Source organism: Ranitomeya variabilis, chromosome 3 (assembly GCF_051348905.1).
Source record: "Ranitomeya variabilis isolate aRanVar5 chromosome 3, aRanVar5.hap1, whole genome shotgun sequence".
In the NCBI taxonomy this organism is placed as follows: domain Eukaryota; kingdom Metazoa; phylum Chordata; class Amphibia; order Anura; family Dendrobatidae; genus Ranitomeya; species Ranitomeya variabilis.
The window spans coordinates 199,574,543-199,593,185 of record NC_135234.1 but is presented as its reverse complement, the minus strand read 5'-3'; the positions used below and the strand labels follow the sequence as shown (position 1 = coordinate 199,593,185).

Genomic DNA, 18,643 nt, shown 5'->3' with positions numbered 1-18,643 from the left:
CTAAACAAAATTATCTCAAAATTTATCTGGAAATCTAAAAAAGCTATATTACCTTTTAAGACACTTATCTTACCGAAGCAACTTGGGGGTCTGGGCCTTCCGGATCTTATATCTTATTATCATGCTATACATATAGCCAGATGGATAAAATTAACTCACCAAAATGCGCAAGCACATATTGAAATACAATTATTTGGCCAGGATTTGGGAAAATTCAAATGGACCAATCACCCTATTTCAAAAGTTAGCTTTAATGAAATTCTCTCCACGACTATTCAAATTAAATGCTCATTGATACCAAACCACCCACCTTCTGTCCTCTTCCTAGATAAAATCCCAATTGGCCTGATCCCTTACATTTTTGACTCGGATTTCACAGACCCCTACTGTATTTAGTCATCTCTCCCGAATAAACCAATCTCTCATCTACTAAATAATAAGATCCCCTGTAATAATTCATGGCCCTTAGATGCTTCAAAGCATCCACGTAATTTTATTCAACAGATACACGTGTCACATTTTATGACACGAATCAAAACATTACCCACTCCACCTCCTGAGTGGCTTTGGTTGGACTTATTGATCAAAATCAAACCACCTATCTCGAGGCTATTATCAAAAGTCTATGTTAATCTCCTAAGCTCTAAAATTAATACGAAACCAATATTTCTTCACTCTTGGGACATTGAACTTGGAATTTCCTTATCATCTCAAGACATACAGAGGATTTGTTCGAACTCCCATGGCTTTTCTAGATGCATTTTACACCAACAATCTGCATATAAAATACTTTCACGATGGTATTTTACCCAGGAGAGACTCTTTCATTTAGGCCTAGCTGATTCTCCACTTTGCTGGAGATGTAAGTCATCTAGGGGTACACTAACTTACATTTTTTTGGTCTTGTCGGAAACTCCAGTATTTCTGGCATCAAATCAACAAATCTATGAGGGCCATGGGAGTTCTGAAAACGGACCTAAATGCTCCAGAAGTACTCTTGTCCCTTCCCACACCAAATTTTAAACCTAACAAACATGATCTCCCGCCTCTCCTGCTGGGAGCTGCAAAACATTTGATTGCTTTGAAATGGAAGCAAACAACCCCACCATTCCTGGGGTACTGGATAGAGAAGCTTAGGGATATTTTTCGCCTAGAAGAATTGACAAGTTGGAAGACTCTCTCACATGACCATTTCCTAAAGACATGGTCCCCTTGGACAAACTGGACTGGAAAGGATTAGATCATCTGGCCGCAACTTTTACTATTTTACTATTTCACTTTTTATAATTTATTATGGTGTCTGGGCCCATTTTGGGGTCGTTCCCCTTCAGTACTAAAGTGACGAGGTCTCCCTTTCCTGTTTCGTTGTCAGTAAACAAAATTTATTAACTTCATCCTGATGACAAAATTTGTCTTACAAATTAAAATCTGGCAGTAATTTGGTACATACATGTTGGTCTTACGCCATTGTTGGATTATAGTGACACCGGTTCTTCTGTTTTTGTTTTGGTTGGTTTATCATATTGTCTTTTTAGATATATTTAAACTCACTTGTATTCACATGCAATGTCTCCTTATAAGTTATGTTATGATGTGAGTCACATGTAACTTTTTGTTAAAAATCATAAAGAATTGAAAAAATAATGTGATGTGGTCCCTAAAAAATGGTGGTGCAAAAATGAGAAATTGCTGGTCAACTCCCTAATTAAAAAAAAATTTGGTTCCAAAATTGTGCTGTTGTAAAGTAGACATGTGGGAAATGTTACTTATTAAGTATTTTATGTGACATATTTCTGTGATTTAAGGGCACGAAAATTCAAAGTTGGAAAATTGCAAAATTTTCAAACTCTTTGCCGAATTTTCATTTTTTTCACAAATAAACACAAGTAATGTCAAAGAAATTTTACCACTAACATGACGTACAATATGTCACAAGAAAACAATGTCAGAATCACCGGGATCCATGCAAGCGTTCCAGAGTTATAACCTCATAAAGGGACAGCGGTCAGAATTGTAAAAATTGGCCCGGTCATTAACATGCAAACCACCCTTGGGGGTAAAGGGGTTAATAAAATATTATTTTGAGAAAAAAAAGGGCGTGGGCTCCAGCACAATTTTCAAAACCAGCAGAGGGAAAGCCAGTGACTGGGGGCAGATGTTTATAGCCTGAGATGAGGGTAATACCCATGGAGCTTCCCAGACTGTTCATATAAGCTCACAGCTGCATACTTAGCCTTTACTGACTATTAAAATAGGCGACCCCCCAAAAAAGTGACGTGAGGTCCCCCTATCTGTCTATATAATCGTCTAAGGGTCACTTCCATCTGTTTGTCTGTCTGTCTGTAACGGAAATCCCGCGTCGCTGGTTGGTCACGGCAGGCAGGTCGAGACCAATCAGCGACGTGCACAGTCCGGCCGTGAATTTGCCTCTTCCTACTCTCCGTCAGTGCCCCCTCCATACTCCCCTCCAGTCAGCGCTCACACAGGGTTAATGGCTGCGTTACAACGCGTTATGCCGCGGTGTAATGCAGTCCGTTAACGCTGCTATTAACCCTGTGTCACCAACTTTTTACTATTGATGCTGCCTATGCAAGATCAATAGTAAAAAGATCTAATGTTAAAAATAATAAAAAAAATAAAAGATCATTATATTCTCACCTTCCGGTGCCTTTCCCGCTCCTCGCGACGTTCCGGTCCATGCATTGCAGTCTTGCGAGATGATCACATAGCGGTCTCGCGAGAGTGCTACGTCATCATCTCGCGAGACCGCAATGCATTCTTGGGACCGGAGCGTTGTGAGGAGCATCGCTAAACGCCTGGCCTGGATCTGGGGGCTGCCGGAAGGTGAGTATATAACTATTTTTTTATTTTAATTCTTTTTTTAACAGGGATATGGTGCCCACATTGCTATATATTACGTGGGCTGTGTTATACACTGCATGGGCTGTGTTATATACTACATGGGCTGTGTTATATACTGCGTGGGCTGTGTTATATACTATGTCTATGTGATATATACTACGTGGGCTGTGTTATATACTACGTGGCTGTGCAATATATTATGTGGCTGCGTTATATACTGCGTGAGCTGTGCTATATACTACGTGGGCTGTGCTATATACTACGTGGGCTGTGTTATATACTACGTGGGCTGTGCTATATACTACGTGGCTGTGCAATATACTACGTGACTGTTATATACTGCGTGAGCTGTGCTATATAGTACGTGGGCTGTGTTATATACTACGTGGGCGGTGCTATATACTACGTGGGCGGTGCTATATACTACATAGCTGTGCAATATACATGGCTGGGCAATATACTACGTGGCTGTGCTATATACTACGTGGCTGTGTTATATACTACGTGGGCTGTGTTACATACTACGTGGGCTGTGTTACATACTACGTGGGCTGTGTTACATACTACGTGGGCTGTGCTATATACTACGAGGGCTGTGTTATACACTGTGTGGGCTGTGTTATATACTGCGTGGGCTGTGCTATATACTATGTGGGCTGTGCTATATACTACGTGGGCTGTGCTATATACTACGTGACTGTGCTATATACTACGTGGGCTGTGTTATATGCTACGTGGGCTGTTATATACTACGTGGCTGTGTTATATGCTATGTGGCTGTGCTATGTGCTACGCGGGCTGTGCTATATGCTACGTGGGCTGTGTTATATACTACGTGGCCTGTGCTATATGCTACGTGGGCTGTGTTATATGCTACGTGGACTGTTATATGCTACTTGGCTGTGCTATATTTCTCTGCTGTGTCTGTGCATCATGAATTGTGGTATGTTATTATTATTATTTATTTATATAGCATCATTAATTCCATGATGCTGTACATGAGAAGGTATGTGTTAAAGAGGGGGGCCCACTGAGACTCTTTCGCCAGGGGCCCTCAAAAACCTGAAGCATGCCCTGGCTTCACTGATTGGTCACGCCCATCCGGACACGAACAATCAGCGACAGGTGCAGTCCGGCCGCGAATTGGCATGCAATTTGAACCACACTTCGCTAATTGGTCGCGGCCGGCCGAATCCTGTGTATAAATTGCATTATTCTGAAAACTTCATAAATAAACTACATACATATTGTAGAATACCCGATGCGTTAGAATCGGGCCACCATCTAGTAATTAATAACCAGCAAAGGCTATGCAGACAGCTGTGGGCTGATATTAAAAGCCTAGGAAGGGACCATGGATATTGGCCCCCCTGGCTAAAACATCAGCACTCAGCTCAGCGCATCTGTAAAATGTGCCAACTCCGGCACTTAGCCTCGCTCTTCCCTCTTGCCCTGTAGTGGTGGCAAGTGGAGTAATAGTTTGGGGGTTAATGTCACCTTTGTATTGTGTGTGTGTATATATATATATATATATACAGTATATACAGTCATGGCCAAAGTATTGACACCCCTGCAATTCTGTCAGATAATACTCAGTTTCTTCCTGAAAATGATTGCAATCACAAATTCTTTGTTATTATTATCTTCATTTAATTTGTCTTAAATGAAAAAACACAAAAGAGAATGAAGCAAAAAGCAAAACATTGATCATTTCACACAAAACTCCAGAAATGGGCCAGACAAAAGTATTGGCACCCTCAGCCTAATACTTGGTTGCACAACCTTTAGCCAAAATAACTGCGACCAACCGCTTCCGGTAACCATCAATGAGTTTCTTACAATGCTCTGCTGGAATTTTAGACCATTCTTTTTTGGCAAACTGCTCCAGGTCCCTGATATTTGAAGGGTGCCTTCTCCAAACTGCCATTTTTAGATCTCTCCACAGGTGTTCTATGGGATTCAGGTCTGGACTCATTGCTGGCCACCTTAGAAGTCTCCAGTGCTTTCTCTCAAACCATTTTGTAGTGCTTTTTGAAGTGTGTTTTGGGTCATTGTCCTGCTGGAAGACCCATGACCTCTGAGGGAGACCCAGCTTTCTCACACTGGGCCCTACATTATGCTGCAAAATTTGTTGGTAGTCTTCAGATTTCATAATGCCATGCACACGGTCAAGCAGTCCAGTGCCAGAGGCAGCAAAGCAACCCCAAAACATCAGGGAACCTCCGCCATGTTTGACTGTAGGAACCATGTTCTTTTCTTTGAATGCCTCTTTTTTTCTCCTGTAAACTCTATGTTGATGCCTTTGCCCAAAAAGCTCTACTTTTGTCTCATCTGACCAGAGAACATTCTTCCAAAACGTTTTAGGCTTTTTCAGGTAAGTTTTGGCAAACTCCAGCCTGGCTTTTTTATGTCTCGGGGTAAGAAGTGGGGTCTTCCTGGGTCTCCTACCATACAGTCCCTTTTCATTCAGACGCCGACGGATAGTACGGGTTGACACTGTTGTACCCTCGGACTGCAGGGCAGCTTGAACTTGTTTGGATGTTAGTTGAGGTTCTTTATCCAACATCCGCACAATCTTGTGTTGAAATCTCTTGTCAATTTTTCTTTTCCGTCCACATCTAGGGAGGTTAGCCACAGTGCCATGGGCTTTAAACTTCTTGATGACACTGCGCACGGTAGACACAGGAACATTCAGGTCTTTGGAGATGGACTTGTAGCCTTGAGATTGCTCATGCTTCCTCACAATTTGGTTTCTCAAGTCCTCAGACAGTTCTTTGGTCTTCTTTCTTTTCTCCATGCTCAATGTGGTACACAAGGACACAGGACAGAGGTTGAGTCAACTTTAATCCATGTCAACTGGCTGCAAGTGTGATTCAGTTATTGCCAACACCTGTTAGGTGCCACAGTTAAGTTACAGGTGCTGTTAATTACACAAATTAGAGAAGCATCACATGATTTTTCAAAAGGTGCCAATACTTTTGTCCACCCCCTTATTTATGTTTGGTGTGGAATTATATCTAATTTGGCTTTAGGACAATTTTTTTTTTTCATATAAGACAAATTAAATGAAGATAATAATACCAAAGAATTTGTGTTTGCAATCATTTTCAGGAAGAAGCTGAGTATTATCTGACAGAATTGCAGGGGTGTGAATACTTTTGGCCATGACTATATATATACACTCACCGGCCACTTTATTAGGTACACCATGCTAGTAACGGGTTGGACCCCCTTTTGCCTTCAGAACTGCCTCAATTCTTCGTGGCATAGATTCAACAAGGTGCTGGAAGCATTCCTCAGAGATTTTGGTCCATATTGACATGATGGCATCACACAGTTGCCGCAGATTTGTCGGCTGCACATCCCAAAGATGCTCCATACAAGGCAGGATGGATCCATGCTTTCATGTTGTTTACGCCAAATTCTGACCCTACCATCCGAATGTCGCAGCAGAAATCGAGACTCATCAGACCAAGCAACGTTTTTCCAATCTTCTACTGTCCAATTTCGATGAGCTTGTACAAATTGTAGCCTCAGTTTCCTGTTCTTAGCTGAAAGGAGTGGTACCCGGTGTGGTCTTCTGCTGCTGTAGCCCATCTGCCTCAAAGTTCGACGCACTGTGCGTTCAGAGATGCTCTTAGGCCTACCTTGGTTGTAACGGGTGGCGATTTGAGTCACTGTTGCCTTTCTATCAGCTCGAACCAGTCTGCCCATTCTCCTCTGACCTCTGGCATCAACAAGGCATTTCCGCCCACAGAACTGCCGCTCACTGAATTTTTTTTCTTTTTCGGACCATTCTCTGTAAACCCTAGAGATGGTTGTGCGTGAAAATCCCAGTAGATCAGCAGTTTCTGAAATACTCAGACCAGCCCTTCTGGCACCAACAACCATGCCACGTTCAAAGGCACTCAAATCACCTTTCTTCCCCATACTGATGCTCGGTTTGAACTGCAGGAGATTGTCTTGACCATGTCTACATGCCTAAATGCACTGAGTTGCCGCCATGTGATTGGCTGATTAGAAATTAAGTGTTAACAAGAAGTTGGACAGGTGTACCTAATAAAGTGGCCAGTGAGTGTATGTATACTAGCTATTGAACCCGTTCTACGTCTGGGTAGCGAGCATTTATATTGGTATATGGTCTCCATCCTGGTATGTGCTGCTTCCGTCCTGCGCCCTAATCTTGTCATGTGCTGCTACCATCTTGCGCCCCCATCCTGTTATATGCTGCTCCCATCCTGCGCCCCTTCCTGTCATGTGCAGCCCCCATCCTGCGCCCTCATCCTGTTTTGTGCGCCTCCATCTTGTCATGTGATACTCTCTTCCTGTGCTCTCATCCTGTCATGTGCTCCCATCCTACGCCCCAATCCTGTCATGTGCTCCCATCCTGCGCCCCAATCCTGTCATGTGGTGCTCCCATCCTGCGCTCCCATCCTGTCATGTGGTGCTCCCATCCTGCACTCCCATTATGTCATGTGCTGCTCCCATCCTGCACCCCCATGCTGTCATGTGCTGCTCCCATCATGCACCCCCATGCTGTCATGCGCTGCTTCCATCCTGCGCCCCCATTCTGTCATGTGCTGCTCCCATCCTGCTCCCCCATTCTGTCATGTGCTGCTCCCATCCTGCACCGCATTCTGTAATGTGCTGCTCCCATCCTGTGCCCCCATTCTGTCATGTGCTGCTCCCATCCTGTGCCCCCCTTCTGTAATGTGCTGCTCCCATCCTGCGCCCCCATTCTGTGCCCCCATTCTGTCATGTGCTGCTCCCATCCTGCGCCCCCATTCTGTCCTGTGCTGTGCCTATCCTGCGTCCCATTTACTGGCCCGGATGCGTAACTTACAAAATGGCACCTGAAGTGCGCTATATGCATGCGCCATTTCCGACGGAGGAGTCATGTCCCGGCCTCCGGCCCTAAGAGACCCTGCGGCAATACCTCATACCTCTCCATTGGGGCTCACAATCTAAATTCCCTATCAGTATGTCTTTGAAATGTGGGAGGAAACCGAAGAACCCAGATGAAGCCCACGTAATATGTGAGAAAATGATAACATAAAACTTCTTCATAGATTAATTACCTGATAACTTGAAGTGTTTTCCACCACCGCTTGAGGTTTAACTGCAGAGATATGGCTGCTGCTTATCCTTGGCAGAGGAAATATTCTAAACGGAATTTCTTGTTCCATGTTTGTCTGTGACTACCTATAACAAAATAACAGATGGATGCATAAATTGCACAAGTTACATATTTTTGGCGCTGCTTTATGTCTTGACATAGACAAGTCTATGTACCGTATTTTTCGCTTTGTAAGACGCACTTTTTTCTCCCAAAGTTGGAGGGAAAATGGGGGGGTGCGTCTTACAAAGCGGACATGCCTTACCAATACCGTGGGTGTAGGCCGCAGGCTGGGATGAGGTGGTGTCCGGGTGTCTCTGGGTGCCCAGCGGTTGCTTGCCGATGCTGCGGGTGTCTCCGGTGCCAAGCGGTGCTGTGTGGGTGTCTGGTGCTGCCCGGGGCTCTGCCGACATTTTGCGACAGGCCAGAGCCTCGGCAATTCCACGGTTCCCTGTGCATGTGCGGTGGACTCCGGGAATATGGCCGCCGCCGGGGGCAGCGCATGTACAGATGTGATCTCGGGAACGAGATCTCGAGAGATGAGAGCTCAGCGCTGAAATCAACCGTCGGGCACCCGGAGACACCAGGCGGCAGCACCGGACATGCACAAGACCCCCGCACCAGCGTGCCTCACATCGGAGCACCCCTTAAGCCTGCAGGCCTGCAGCATCACCCTGCTCCTGACTCCTCCAGCAGCGACCCTGGGACCCCACTTCACCGCACCCACCACCCCGGTAAGCAATAAGACGCATGGATTATAAGAAGCACCACCATTTTATTAAAAAAAATTTTTTTCTTATTTTTCTCCTCAAAATTTGGGGTGCGTCTTATAATCCGAAAAATACGGTATATTAATTCTAGAGATATTGTTTGTACCCCTATGGATATGTTACTACCAATTCTACGTAATGATTCAAGATCTCATTCTATAAAAAAAATCTTAATCTTTTGAGGTACATAACAATGAGGTAAAAAAAAAACCTGAATCTGATCATATTCCAAAATGTACTTTTATGATTGGATCCATTCATGATGGGCAGATAAGCTGAACAAGAAAACGTCTTCCCTGTCTATCTACTTAGCTGCCATGATTGCTAATGACTAGGGATAAGCGGACCCATGGAACTTCAGCTTCTGGTACCCGACCTGAACTTTATTCCAAAGTTTGGTTACCATTACCAGGGACGGGACGGTGCGGCAGCTCGAGGAGTTTATGGGGACGCTGAATTCAAATTAAATAAATATCCATCTTACGTATACATATGATGTTAAAAAAGTGAATTTTCTGGATGTCACTTTTGAGGTTGATAGTGTCGGTTGCATTCAGACTGATGTATACCGAAAACCTACATCCGTCAATGCACTAATTCATGCGTCCTCAGCTCACACTCCATCTACAATTAGGGCTGTCCCGGTTGGGCAGTTCTTAAGGATGAGGCGGATTTGTTCCTCTGATGCCAAATTTGAAAATCAGGCCCTTGACCTTAAATCAAGGTTTTCAGCACGCGGCTATTCTAATATATGTGTCAGGCATGGTTATCAGCGAGCCAGAGCTACTCCACGCGGTGACCTTTTGAAGTCCTCTAGGACCAGAGAACGGATCACCAACAATGGGCCTATAAGATTTATTTCCACGTTCAATCATGAATGGGAGGAGATGAGAACGATACTCAAAAGACACTGGCCCATCTTAGGTGCTGAACCGTGTCTAAATACATCACTTGGTCCTGGCCCCACTATGACCGCCAAAAGGGCAAAGAATTTCAAGGATTTATTGGTTGATAGCCATTACACTCCAACCCTCTCTAACCCGTTTGGCTCAAAAGGCCCTAATCTTGGGTCCATTTCCTGCGGTCACTGTCTTGCCTGCACAAATGTCCTGCGCTGTACTACATTTAGCTCATCAAATGGTAAAAAGCAATTTGATATCAGACATCGTATATCATGTAGTATTAGCAGGGGCGGTGTTTGGCACAGGCAGACGCCTGGCTGGGACCCCCACCTAGAAAGGGGGCCCCCTACCTCTGCAGCCCCTGTATGAAGTGCCCAGAGGGTGTACAGCAGTGGCGTCTCTCCCAAACCCCCCTTGAGACCCCCTCAGTGCTGTGATTTACTCATGTGGTCCCGGAGCTCTGTGCTGTTTGCTGTAGGATCAGGTTTCACAGTCACATACAGCAGGGATCAGCATAGGCTCTGACCACAGTCACTGCTTGTAGTCTGACAGTGCGACCTCCTGTCACTACTGTCTGGATGACACAAGACAGGGATATTGTCTGCTGAATCAGGGCATTTATTATATAGAAATAAATGAATTCCCACGTGAAACAATAAGGGTAAACTATACACATATATAGTACAGGTGTGCAGGAATCAGCGTTTTTGGTGCATTTTTTTTTTTTGCAGCCAAAGCCTGCTCACCTTGCAGTAAAAACACTGCTTTCAAAGCACCCATTTTTTAGAGTATGTGCAGAGGATCCGGAAATGGCAGCCCTTTGGATGCAGTGGACATGTGCTGCGTCCAAAGTGCGGCCATCTTTTGAACACAGGTGATTCCACATGTGTTCATTGAACCGTGTGGAATCCCTGCGTCCTATACATTGCAGGGGTGAGATTTCTCTTGTGGAGACTCGCGTCTACGCCATATAAATTGACATGTTGCAGCCTAGACAGACGTGCCGCATGTCCGTCTCCGCAGGTGAGGTGCCGGTGTCAGTGCACGCATAGTAGAGATGGAATTTCTTGAAATCTCATCCACTACACTACACGGTAACATCTGGCCGCTGCGGGTTGGACGCTGCACAAGTACACAGCAGCCGACCCACAGCGTTTACTCATTGTGGACACATACCCTTAGAGCTTTTGCTGTTTGTTTTTTACAGTCTGCATTTTGTCTACAGTAATGTTTAATAAAGTTAGTGTTATTCACAAAAAACGCAGCGAAAAACTTTGCAACATTTGCAGCATTTTTTAAATGCTTTCATTGCTTTCTACGGGTGAAAAAAATTCCTGAAAGAAGTGATATGCAAATTGCCTCTTCTGAGAAAAAGAGGACTTAAACTCTATAGCGCCACCTGTTGGAAGTAGCGATCCTACAAGTCACAATCAACCCTTTAACGAGTCGTGTAATATGACTTAGGATAAAAGCCAAATCAGTATCTCAATTCGCAGACACGGTGTTTCGGGCTGTTGGCCCTCGTCAGTGCGAAGCATGAGAACTGATTTGGCTAGGTGAGAGGCTCTGGACTGGGGTCTAAGGGGTATCGTTTCTCCTTATGGATAGTGACATACCATCTCTGGCTTGTCAAGGTGACAAAGAAGAAAGAAGAAAGAAGTGACACGCTTAGATTTAAAAAAGGCTGCAGTTGTGAAATTCAGGAGAAAATAAAAGGGTGCGCAGGAGATTTCTGAAAATCTCAGTTTTTGCTTGTGCTGTAAAATGCTATAAACTTATTTGCACAAGAAAAAGCTGCAAAAATTCTGCATATGAACATGGCGAAAAGCTGCTTTTCAAAGTGCCGGCAAAACATAGGAGATTTCCGAAATCTCCTGCAGGCGCTTGTTTGTTTTCTGACTGGATTTCAGAACTGCAGCACTTTTTAAATCCCCTCAGTTTTACCTGCAGATTTACCGCAGATTTATCATGGAATTACCGCGGTTTTTGTGCGGTTTTCAACAGCGTTTTTACACCTGCGGATTCCTATTGAGGAACAGGTGTAAAACGCTGCAGAATCCGCACAAAGAATTGACATGCTGCAGAAAATACAATGCAGCGTTTCCGCTCGGTATTTGCCGCAGCATGTGTACTGCGGATTTTGTTTTCCATAGGTTTACATGGTGCTGTACAACGCATGGAAAACTGCTGCAGATCCACAGCAAAATCCGCAACGTGTTCACACGTTTCTCACCCTCCTGGTTTTGGCTTACATATGCTGATTTGAAATACTGACCAAACATCCTCACTCCAAAAAAAAGCTGAAAAAAGTGTGAAGAACACCAAAAAACAAGCTGAAAAACAGGTGTTTTGAACGCAACATTTTTACTGCTAATAGAAAAGGTTTTGGCTACTGAAAAAATGCTGCATGTGAACATAGTCTTAGCCTGAAACGCTATGTCTATCTGTGGTGTTACATAGGACTGCAGGTGACATCTACTACATTATCTGTTCTCAAGAGAGTTAGCACTGTTTTATCTGAAGAGTTAAAAAAAAATTAAGAGGGGATTGGGGGCAACTCTTTGTCTTGGGCCCCTGATCTTTGTTGACCCTAGCAACGACCCTGCGTACAGCTAATACTGGCAGACCCGTTGGCCGATATAAGGCCCCTAAATATGGGGGCCACAGTGCAATGTTATCATTTGGGGCCCCCACTTTAAATTTTTGCCTAGGGCCCCACTTTTTCTAAAACCGGCCCTGAGTACTAGGAATGTCATCTACTATGCCACTTGTGATTGCTCAAAAATTTATATTTGTCTCACATCTAGAGAACTTAGAAAGCGTGTGCGTGAGCATGTGCTGGACATTTGTGCGGCCAGGACAGTGACCGATCTCTCCCTCCTCAAGACCATCCCGCGGCATTTCAAACAATTCCATGGGAGCGATCCCTCGTCATTTATGGTGCGGGGTATAGACGTTGTCCATTTAGGCATTAGAGGAGGTGACTACAAAAATATTCTGGCGCAGGTAGAGGCCAAGTGGATCGTGGTCCTAGATACCATGGCCCCGAAAGGATTAAATGAGTCCCTATTCTTTGCCGCCTTTCTCTGATTTGCTAATTCTTCTCTGATGTCTATAGTACTATATATGCCCTCTTTTTTGGAATTTGTTCTTATCCCTCGTTTCACCCCTTTTTTACTTAGTTTTTTGGTGTGTTTGTTTATCTTTTTTAAAAAAAGTTTTATTATATGTTTGTCTTTTATTTTTATCTTTATTGTGATATATAATTCTTTTCATGATTTTTTGACATCTGTTTATTCTTCAAACAGGACAATGTATGTGATCCACCCATACCCACTATTGATCTCTCAACGTTCAAACTGTTAGCATATCACAGAAGCATGCATGATGTGCAAGATATAACATCTGATAGAAGGACCTGGACGAATATGCATAAATTTGGACTTATGTGCGACATTGTATCTTATTTTTCCTCCCCTATATATATGTTACACCTATTTATCAGCACTACGTTGCCTGCTTTTGATATGCTCATTTATGGCCACCTTTGTGAGGTTAATTATGTGGCACCTTTTCTAATGTATACATGATTCATTGGTGATACAGCGGTGGTGCACATGCGTGCCGCGGTCTGGATTTCCTGACATGCAGCGGCGCGTCTTTTGCCTTGTCCGTGCGTGTGGGGATTGCTCCTCCTCCCCGTGCGCACGTGACGACGCTGACGCTCTGCTCCATTGCCGGGACTCCGGGCTGTCGGTGCGCACGCGCCAGCGTTTCTGCTGTGATTGGTTGGCCACTGATCATGTGCTGGGTTAGTGGGTCATAAAAGGTCCTGTTGATGTATTGCCGATATTCCCCTTGAGAAAGCGGGTCCATTTACCCGCGAAACGTGCGTCGGGGACTGTTGGGGTTTCCACACCTGGTCTCAGACTCTTCTACCTTTTTACCCGTGGTAAGCACCATGTAGTCCCTAATTGATATTATAATGTGCTCTAAAAACTACTGCAGGGCCATGCGGCTTGCCATCCATGTGCGATCAGTGACTGCACTTGCACCTTATTGAATATAGCATTTGCACAAATATGGGCAGGTAGAAATACTTGAGTCTTTTTCATTATGGTATGCCCTCCTGCATTCAATCTTGTGACTTTTTTTCACTGAGTAATATATTTTTGTATATTTCTGTTAAATAAATTTTTTTATTTTTTATATATACCTGATTGCTCCTTCTTTCTCCTGTTTTATACATTACCAGAACTGTACGCGAACTTGAACCAGAACACCGAAGCCCATTGAGAATACTTTGGATCCGAACATTTGAGCTGGAATATTCTCTCTCAGACTTCTCCCGGAACTCCGAACATTGCAACGGACTTCCGGGAGAAGTCAGTGTTCGATATTTACAATTGGACACTAACTGCCCGGTACGAACCCCGAACTTTTAAGTTCAGGTTCGCTCATCTCTACTGACCAAAGCATATAAGGGATTAAACCACCAGGATTGTAGATAGCCAGATCTTGGAGATAGGAATACCCTTTTAACTAGACTAGCTCTTTCAGTCATAGAGATGGCGCCATAACCGTTTCAGTCACCGCTCTGTGCATAACTGCGCCCATGGAACTGACTGACAGCTGGCTCAGCATTGGAACTGGCTGTCAGTCCGTGCCAAGGATGCGGTTACAGCTACCGCGCTCTATGCAGAGAGCAATGACTGAAACTGTTTCGGTGACACACCTATGAGTGAAAGAGCAAGGCTGCCAGGAGGAATAGCATTCATTTCCTCCCAGGGCTGGCGCCAAATGGAATCAGAACGCTATTAACCTGCACCGACCTGGAGGCAGAGGGTACTCCCTCCCTTTGGCTGCTTGCTAATTGTTGCGATTGCAGCATTTAGCAGGCTAAAAAATCAGAGGCGGTGCTAGCATCGTCCCTGGCTGTTAATGTAGCCACTTGCAGCGCCGAACTACTGCTGTGATCTGGCAGGAGGTGCTGATATTTCTGCACCATCATGCTGTGATCGGTCAGTCACATTGAGGCAAATTCACAGTGCCCTGAGTTCGGGGACCGATCACATGGGTCACTGCACCTCTTCCCGTGACACTCAGTTGTCAGTGACAGCTGTCAGCACTGAATTGTCACTGCGTGTTTACAATCAAACTGACACCCACTCATGACGTGCTATGTCTGTCATTAGTTGTAAAGGGGTTTTCCAATTTCTAGTATACCTAAAGTAACAAATCAGGTACTCACATCTCCTCGGATTTAGCACCTGTTCTGCGTCTGCCTGCATCTCGGCTTAGCGGCTGTGCTGAGGTAGATGGCACGAGCCACTGAGCTCAGTGATGTTGGAGTTGTGCACTGTCAATGTGACATTACCGCTATCATGAAGGTGTCAAGTCCCCCTGGAAGACCTGGAGCTAGATGGTCACGTTGGGTAATAAATCGCAGATCTTCTTTAGAAATGGTGTGATTTGTGTCCTGTATTAAATGGATTTAGTTTCCTCTGAAGAGGTCATCGACCCTTTCTATGCTGGTCAGAAACCTGCAGCTCCATTTCAGCTGCTTCTGATCTAGTCATTACCTCTTCCTATAAAAATTGGTCAGACCTTCTTCAAACTGCCGGTAAAAGATTTGTCTTCCTGTGCTGTGTGCTAAAGCTAAGTGGTTGGAGTAGAGTTGTTGTAGAAGGGTTCTGTGGTTTGCTGTAGTACATGTGTGTTTATCTCCTGGCCCCGTTCCCATTTAGTTTATTCCTCCCTGTCTCTATCCTCCTCCCTATTGTTGGTTAGTGCTTTTGTATAATAGACGTTTTTTGTTATCCCTGTTTTTGCCTTTGTGTCTTGTTTATCTTATATTTCGGTCCTATGGGGTTGGGGAGGGGACCGATCAGGGTTTAACAGGAGCATAGTAAGGTGGGAGACTTAGGCCTCTACATTTAAGAGTACCCCCGGGACAGGGATAGTTAGAGTCCCAGTTCCAGGGACAGTTTGAGGCCCCCCTTCCTTACCAAACACCATCACAGCATGACAACTGCTGCAGAGTCCAGCAACGTCTTTAGATGCACCGAGAGCAGAGATTTCAAGAAATCACAGCCACTTTGCTTAGACATTTAGACCATGTTTACATGTAGCCTAAATGCTGTGTTTTTTTCTGCTGTCTTTTGTACAGAAATTCTGCTGTGTTTAACTGCCTAAGCAAAGTGAATGTGATTTCATGAAAACTGCGTCCCCAGCGTGTATAAATACACTGCTGAACTGTGCTGTTTGGTGGTTTATTTCTGCGGAGGCTTTTATGATGTCGTGCCAGCTCTGGCTAATCAAAAGCAAATGGGAATGACGAAAGGTAAGAAATTAGCTGTCTCCCATCTAGCCGCCAGGTACCACTGACCTGGATGCTGAACCTGTGAATTGATCAACTTATTTCTAGTCCCAACTCTGTCCCAGATATAGCGGACAGTCCGGGATTTGTGTCTACACCCTGCAGTCTCGGGTGTCTGCTGAATTTTCCTCACTTCCACCACCTCTGTGACATCTCCTCCTGCCAGGGGGGGGGAGAAAGAGGTGGTAAATGGGTGTGGCCAGGGGCATGGAAAGATACAAGAAAAATAAATTAATTAAAAAATAACAGGTAACAGCTAATTAAAAAATATGCCACTGTCATTCCAAATTGTCACGAGCACCACCCCAGTTAAAAAAGAAAAAAATGGTCAGATCAAAAAAATTTTTTTAGACTTGTTACAGAATGGGGATCACACTTTTTAATGTATTTCAGTGCTCTTGTGTGGACATAGAAAAAAAAATGAAATTTCCCTTGTTATTCCGCCATTATCATCCAATTATCAGCAAATAGAAAAGATACTATCACAGTGAAAAAAAAAAATAAAGCCCCATGGGTCATGAAAAAAAGATGCAAAAATTACCTGAATATCCATCTAAAAGATTTTTTAATAGCTCTTTAAACCACATGTAAAAGAAAATCTGAAAAAAAGTGCCTGGTCATGAATGGGGTAATTGGCCTGGTCTTGAACTGGGTAGAGGGTTTGTTCTCTTTGAAATATAATTCGTCCCTTGCTGCATTTTGGTTTTAAACATGCAAACAACGCTGTACTCACCTTCCACCGATTGTCAAGTCTCAGACGCTGCTCCTGGTGACTGGCATTGGCTGCAGCGCTGACCTCATGTTGACATCGCAGCAGCCAATCAGTGAGCTCAGTGGCTGTGAGACTTCATTACAGTGAAGAAGACAGGACGCGCAGCTCGAGACACTGAGCTCACTGATTGGCTGCAGCGCTGTCAAGGTGACATCAGTGTTGCAGCAATTATTGGACACATGCTGGAAGCAGTGGAGAGAGTTGTCAGTGGACCTGGGGAGAGCGAGGACAGCATGATTAAAAATAATGCAGCGAGGGAAGAATTACCGTATATTTGAAAGGGAATAACCCCTTTAAGAAATATATCATGTCATGCCCTTATAGTGTAGATACCCTTGAAGTCACAGACGAGAATAACAAGGGATAATAAGCTTGATACAATGTCTACACAGAAAGGCACATTATATTCTCCATTATCACTGTGAAATACCCTTAGTTAGTCCTCCCCTCTCACAAGCTGACAGAAAATAACTGAGTATAAGTCACTTATTAAGAAGATAAACCTTTACTATGACGTCACAGTCATTATTACATCACTACATATTAATTTAGACTTTACATTAACCACGTAATATGAGCAGCAGAGAGCAGAAACGTTTCATCAGCTCCTTACAATCTAGAATACGCCACAATAGCAGAAACTCAGCCGACACCGCAAGCACCGCAGAGCGAGTGGACTGGACTCGTCACCAGGAGCTCCTGCTGAAGGCGGGAAAACATCGAGGTGTGGGGGTGGAGAGCGCTTATGTTATCAACCAATCGGTTACCGAGCAGCTGGATCTCTGGACGCATTACCCAATCAACTTCCTTGTTTTTTCTATAATGTAAATAGTTACTGGGCAGTTTTCCTAGGCAGCGGCAATACACTGCGCAGTGTAGTCGTCTGTCTATGACTCGGTGTAACTAACTAAAAGTCAGCTCAGAGTCAGAGAGTAGTGTGAAGTATGAGACCTGAGAGGTGGAATGGCGCTAGGTCAGAGAAATACCTCAGAGAGTAGACTTAAATACGAGACAGTGGAAATATGATAAAGAATGGAGATTATGAATCGGATACATCTCAGAGAGTAGTAGACTAGAAATATGAGAAAGAATGGATATATATTTATACGCACACTGTGTGTGTATATACGTGTATATATATATATATATATATATATATATATATATATATATATATAATCAGATAAATACTTGAGACAGAAATATGGGAATGGGGCTATATATAGTGCATATATATGTATATACTGTATATTCACACTATGTATATTGAATAAATAGGAGTAGCTATATGAGAAAGATTGGAAATATCTAATATATAAAGGTGTGTGTGTGTGTGTGTGTGTGTGTGTGTGTGTGTGTGTGTGTGTGTGTGTGTGTGTGTGTGTGTGTGTGTGTGTGTGTGTGTGTGTGTGTGTGTGTGTGTGTGTGTGTGTGTGATTGGCATCTGCACCGTCGCAGCTACAGCCACAAAATTTTGCACAGTCACACGTCTGGACCCCGAGATCGTCATAGGCTATGTTGTGAGGCGAAATTTTAACCCCGCGCGTTCCAATTCACCAAACAATTTTGCCCCTATCTACATAATGGGGAAAAAGTGAAAGGAAAAGTGTTGGAGGCAAATTGACAGCTGCCAGATGTGAACAAGGGGGACTTTAAGAGTGAGAGCGATGGCGCCAAAGAGTATATACTGTACAGTTGCTAAGGTGGGGCACCGACATAGGATACTCCCCACACACGAGGATATGAACACACACACAAAATGCACCACACACTACCACGTGCTTGACCACATATATAACCCTCAGCACACATTTCACCACACATACACCAACCTCGCCACAT

At 44.1% G+C, this 18,643-nt stretch overlaps 1 protein-coding gene across 1 annotated transcript in view; it reads right to left on the bottom strand.

The window, feature by feature from the left end:
• The window catches only part of LOC143817643 (synaptonemal complex protein 1-like), a 446,817-nt gene extending 428,942 nt beyond the window's left edge, over window positions 1-17,875 (bottom strand). Inside the window, exons 1-2 of the mRNA XM_077299136.1 lie at window positions 17,415-17,875; window positions 7,941-8,064 (exon numbers count right to left, since the gene is read on the bottom strand). Of these exons, the coding sequence (XP_077155251.1) occupies window positions 7,941-8,048 (108 nt within the window). The 5' untranslated portion in view covers window positions 8,049-8,064; window positions 17,415-17,875. The remainder of the gene's footprint in view (window positions 1-7,940; window positions 8,065-17,414) is intronic.
• Window positions 17,876-18,643: the final 768 nt, after the last annotated feature.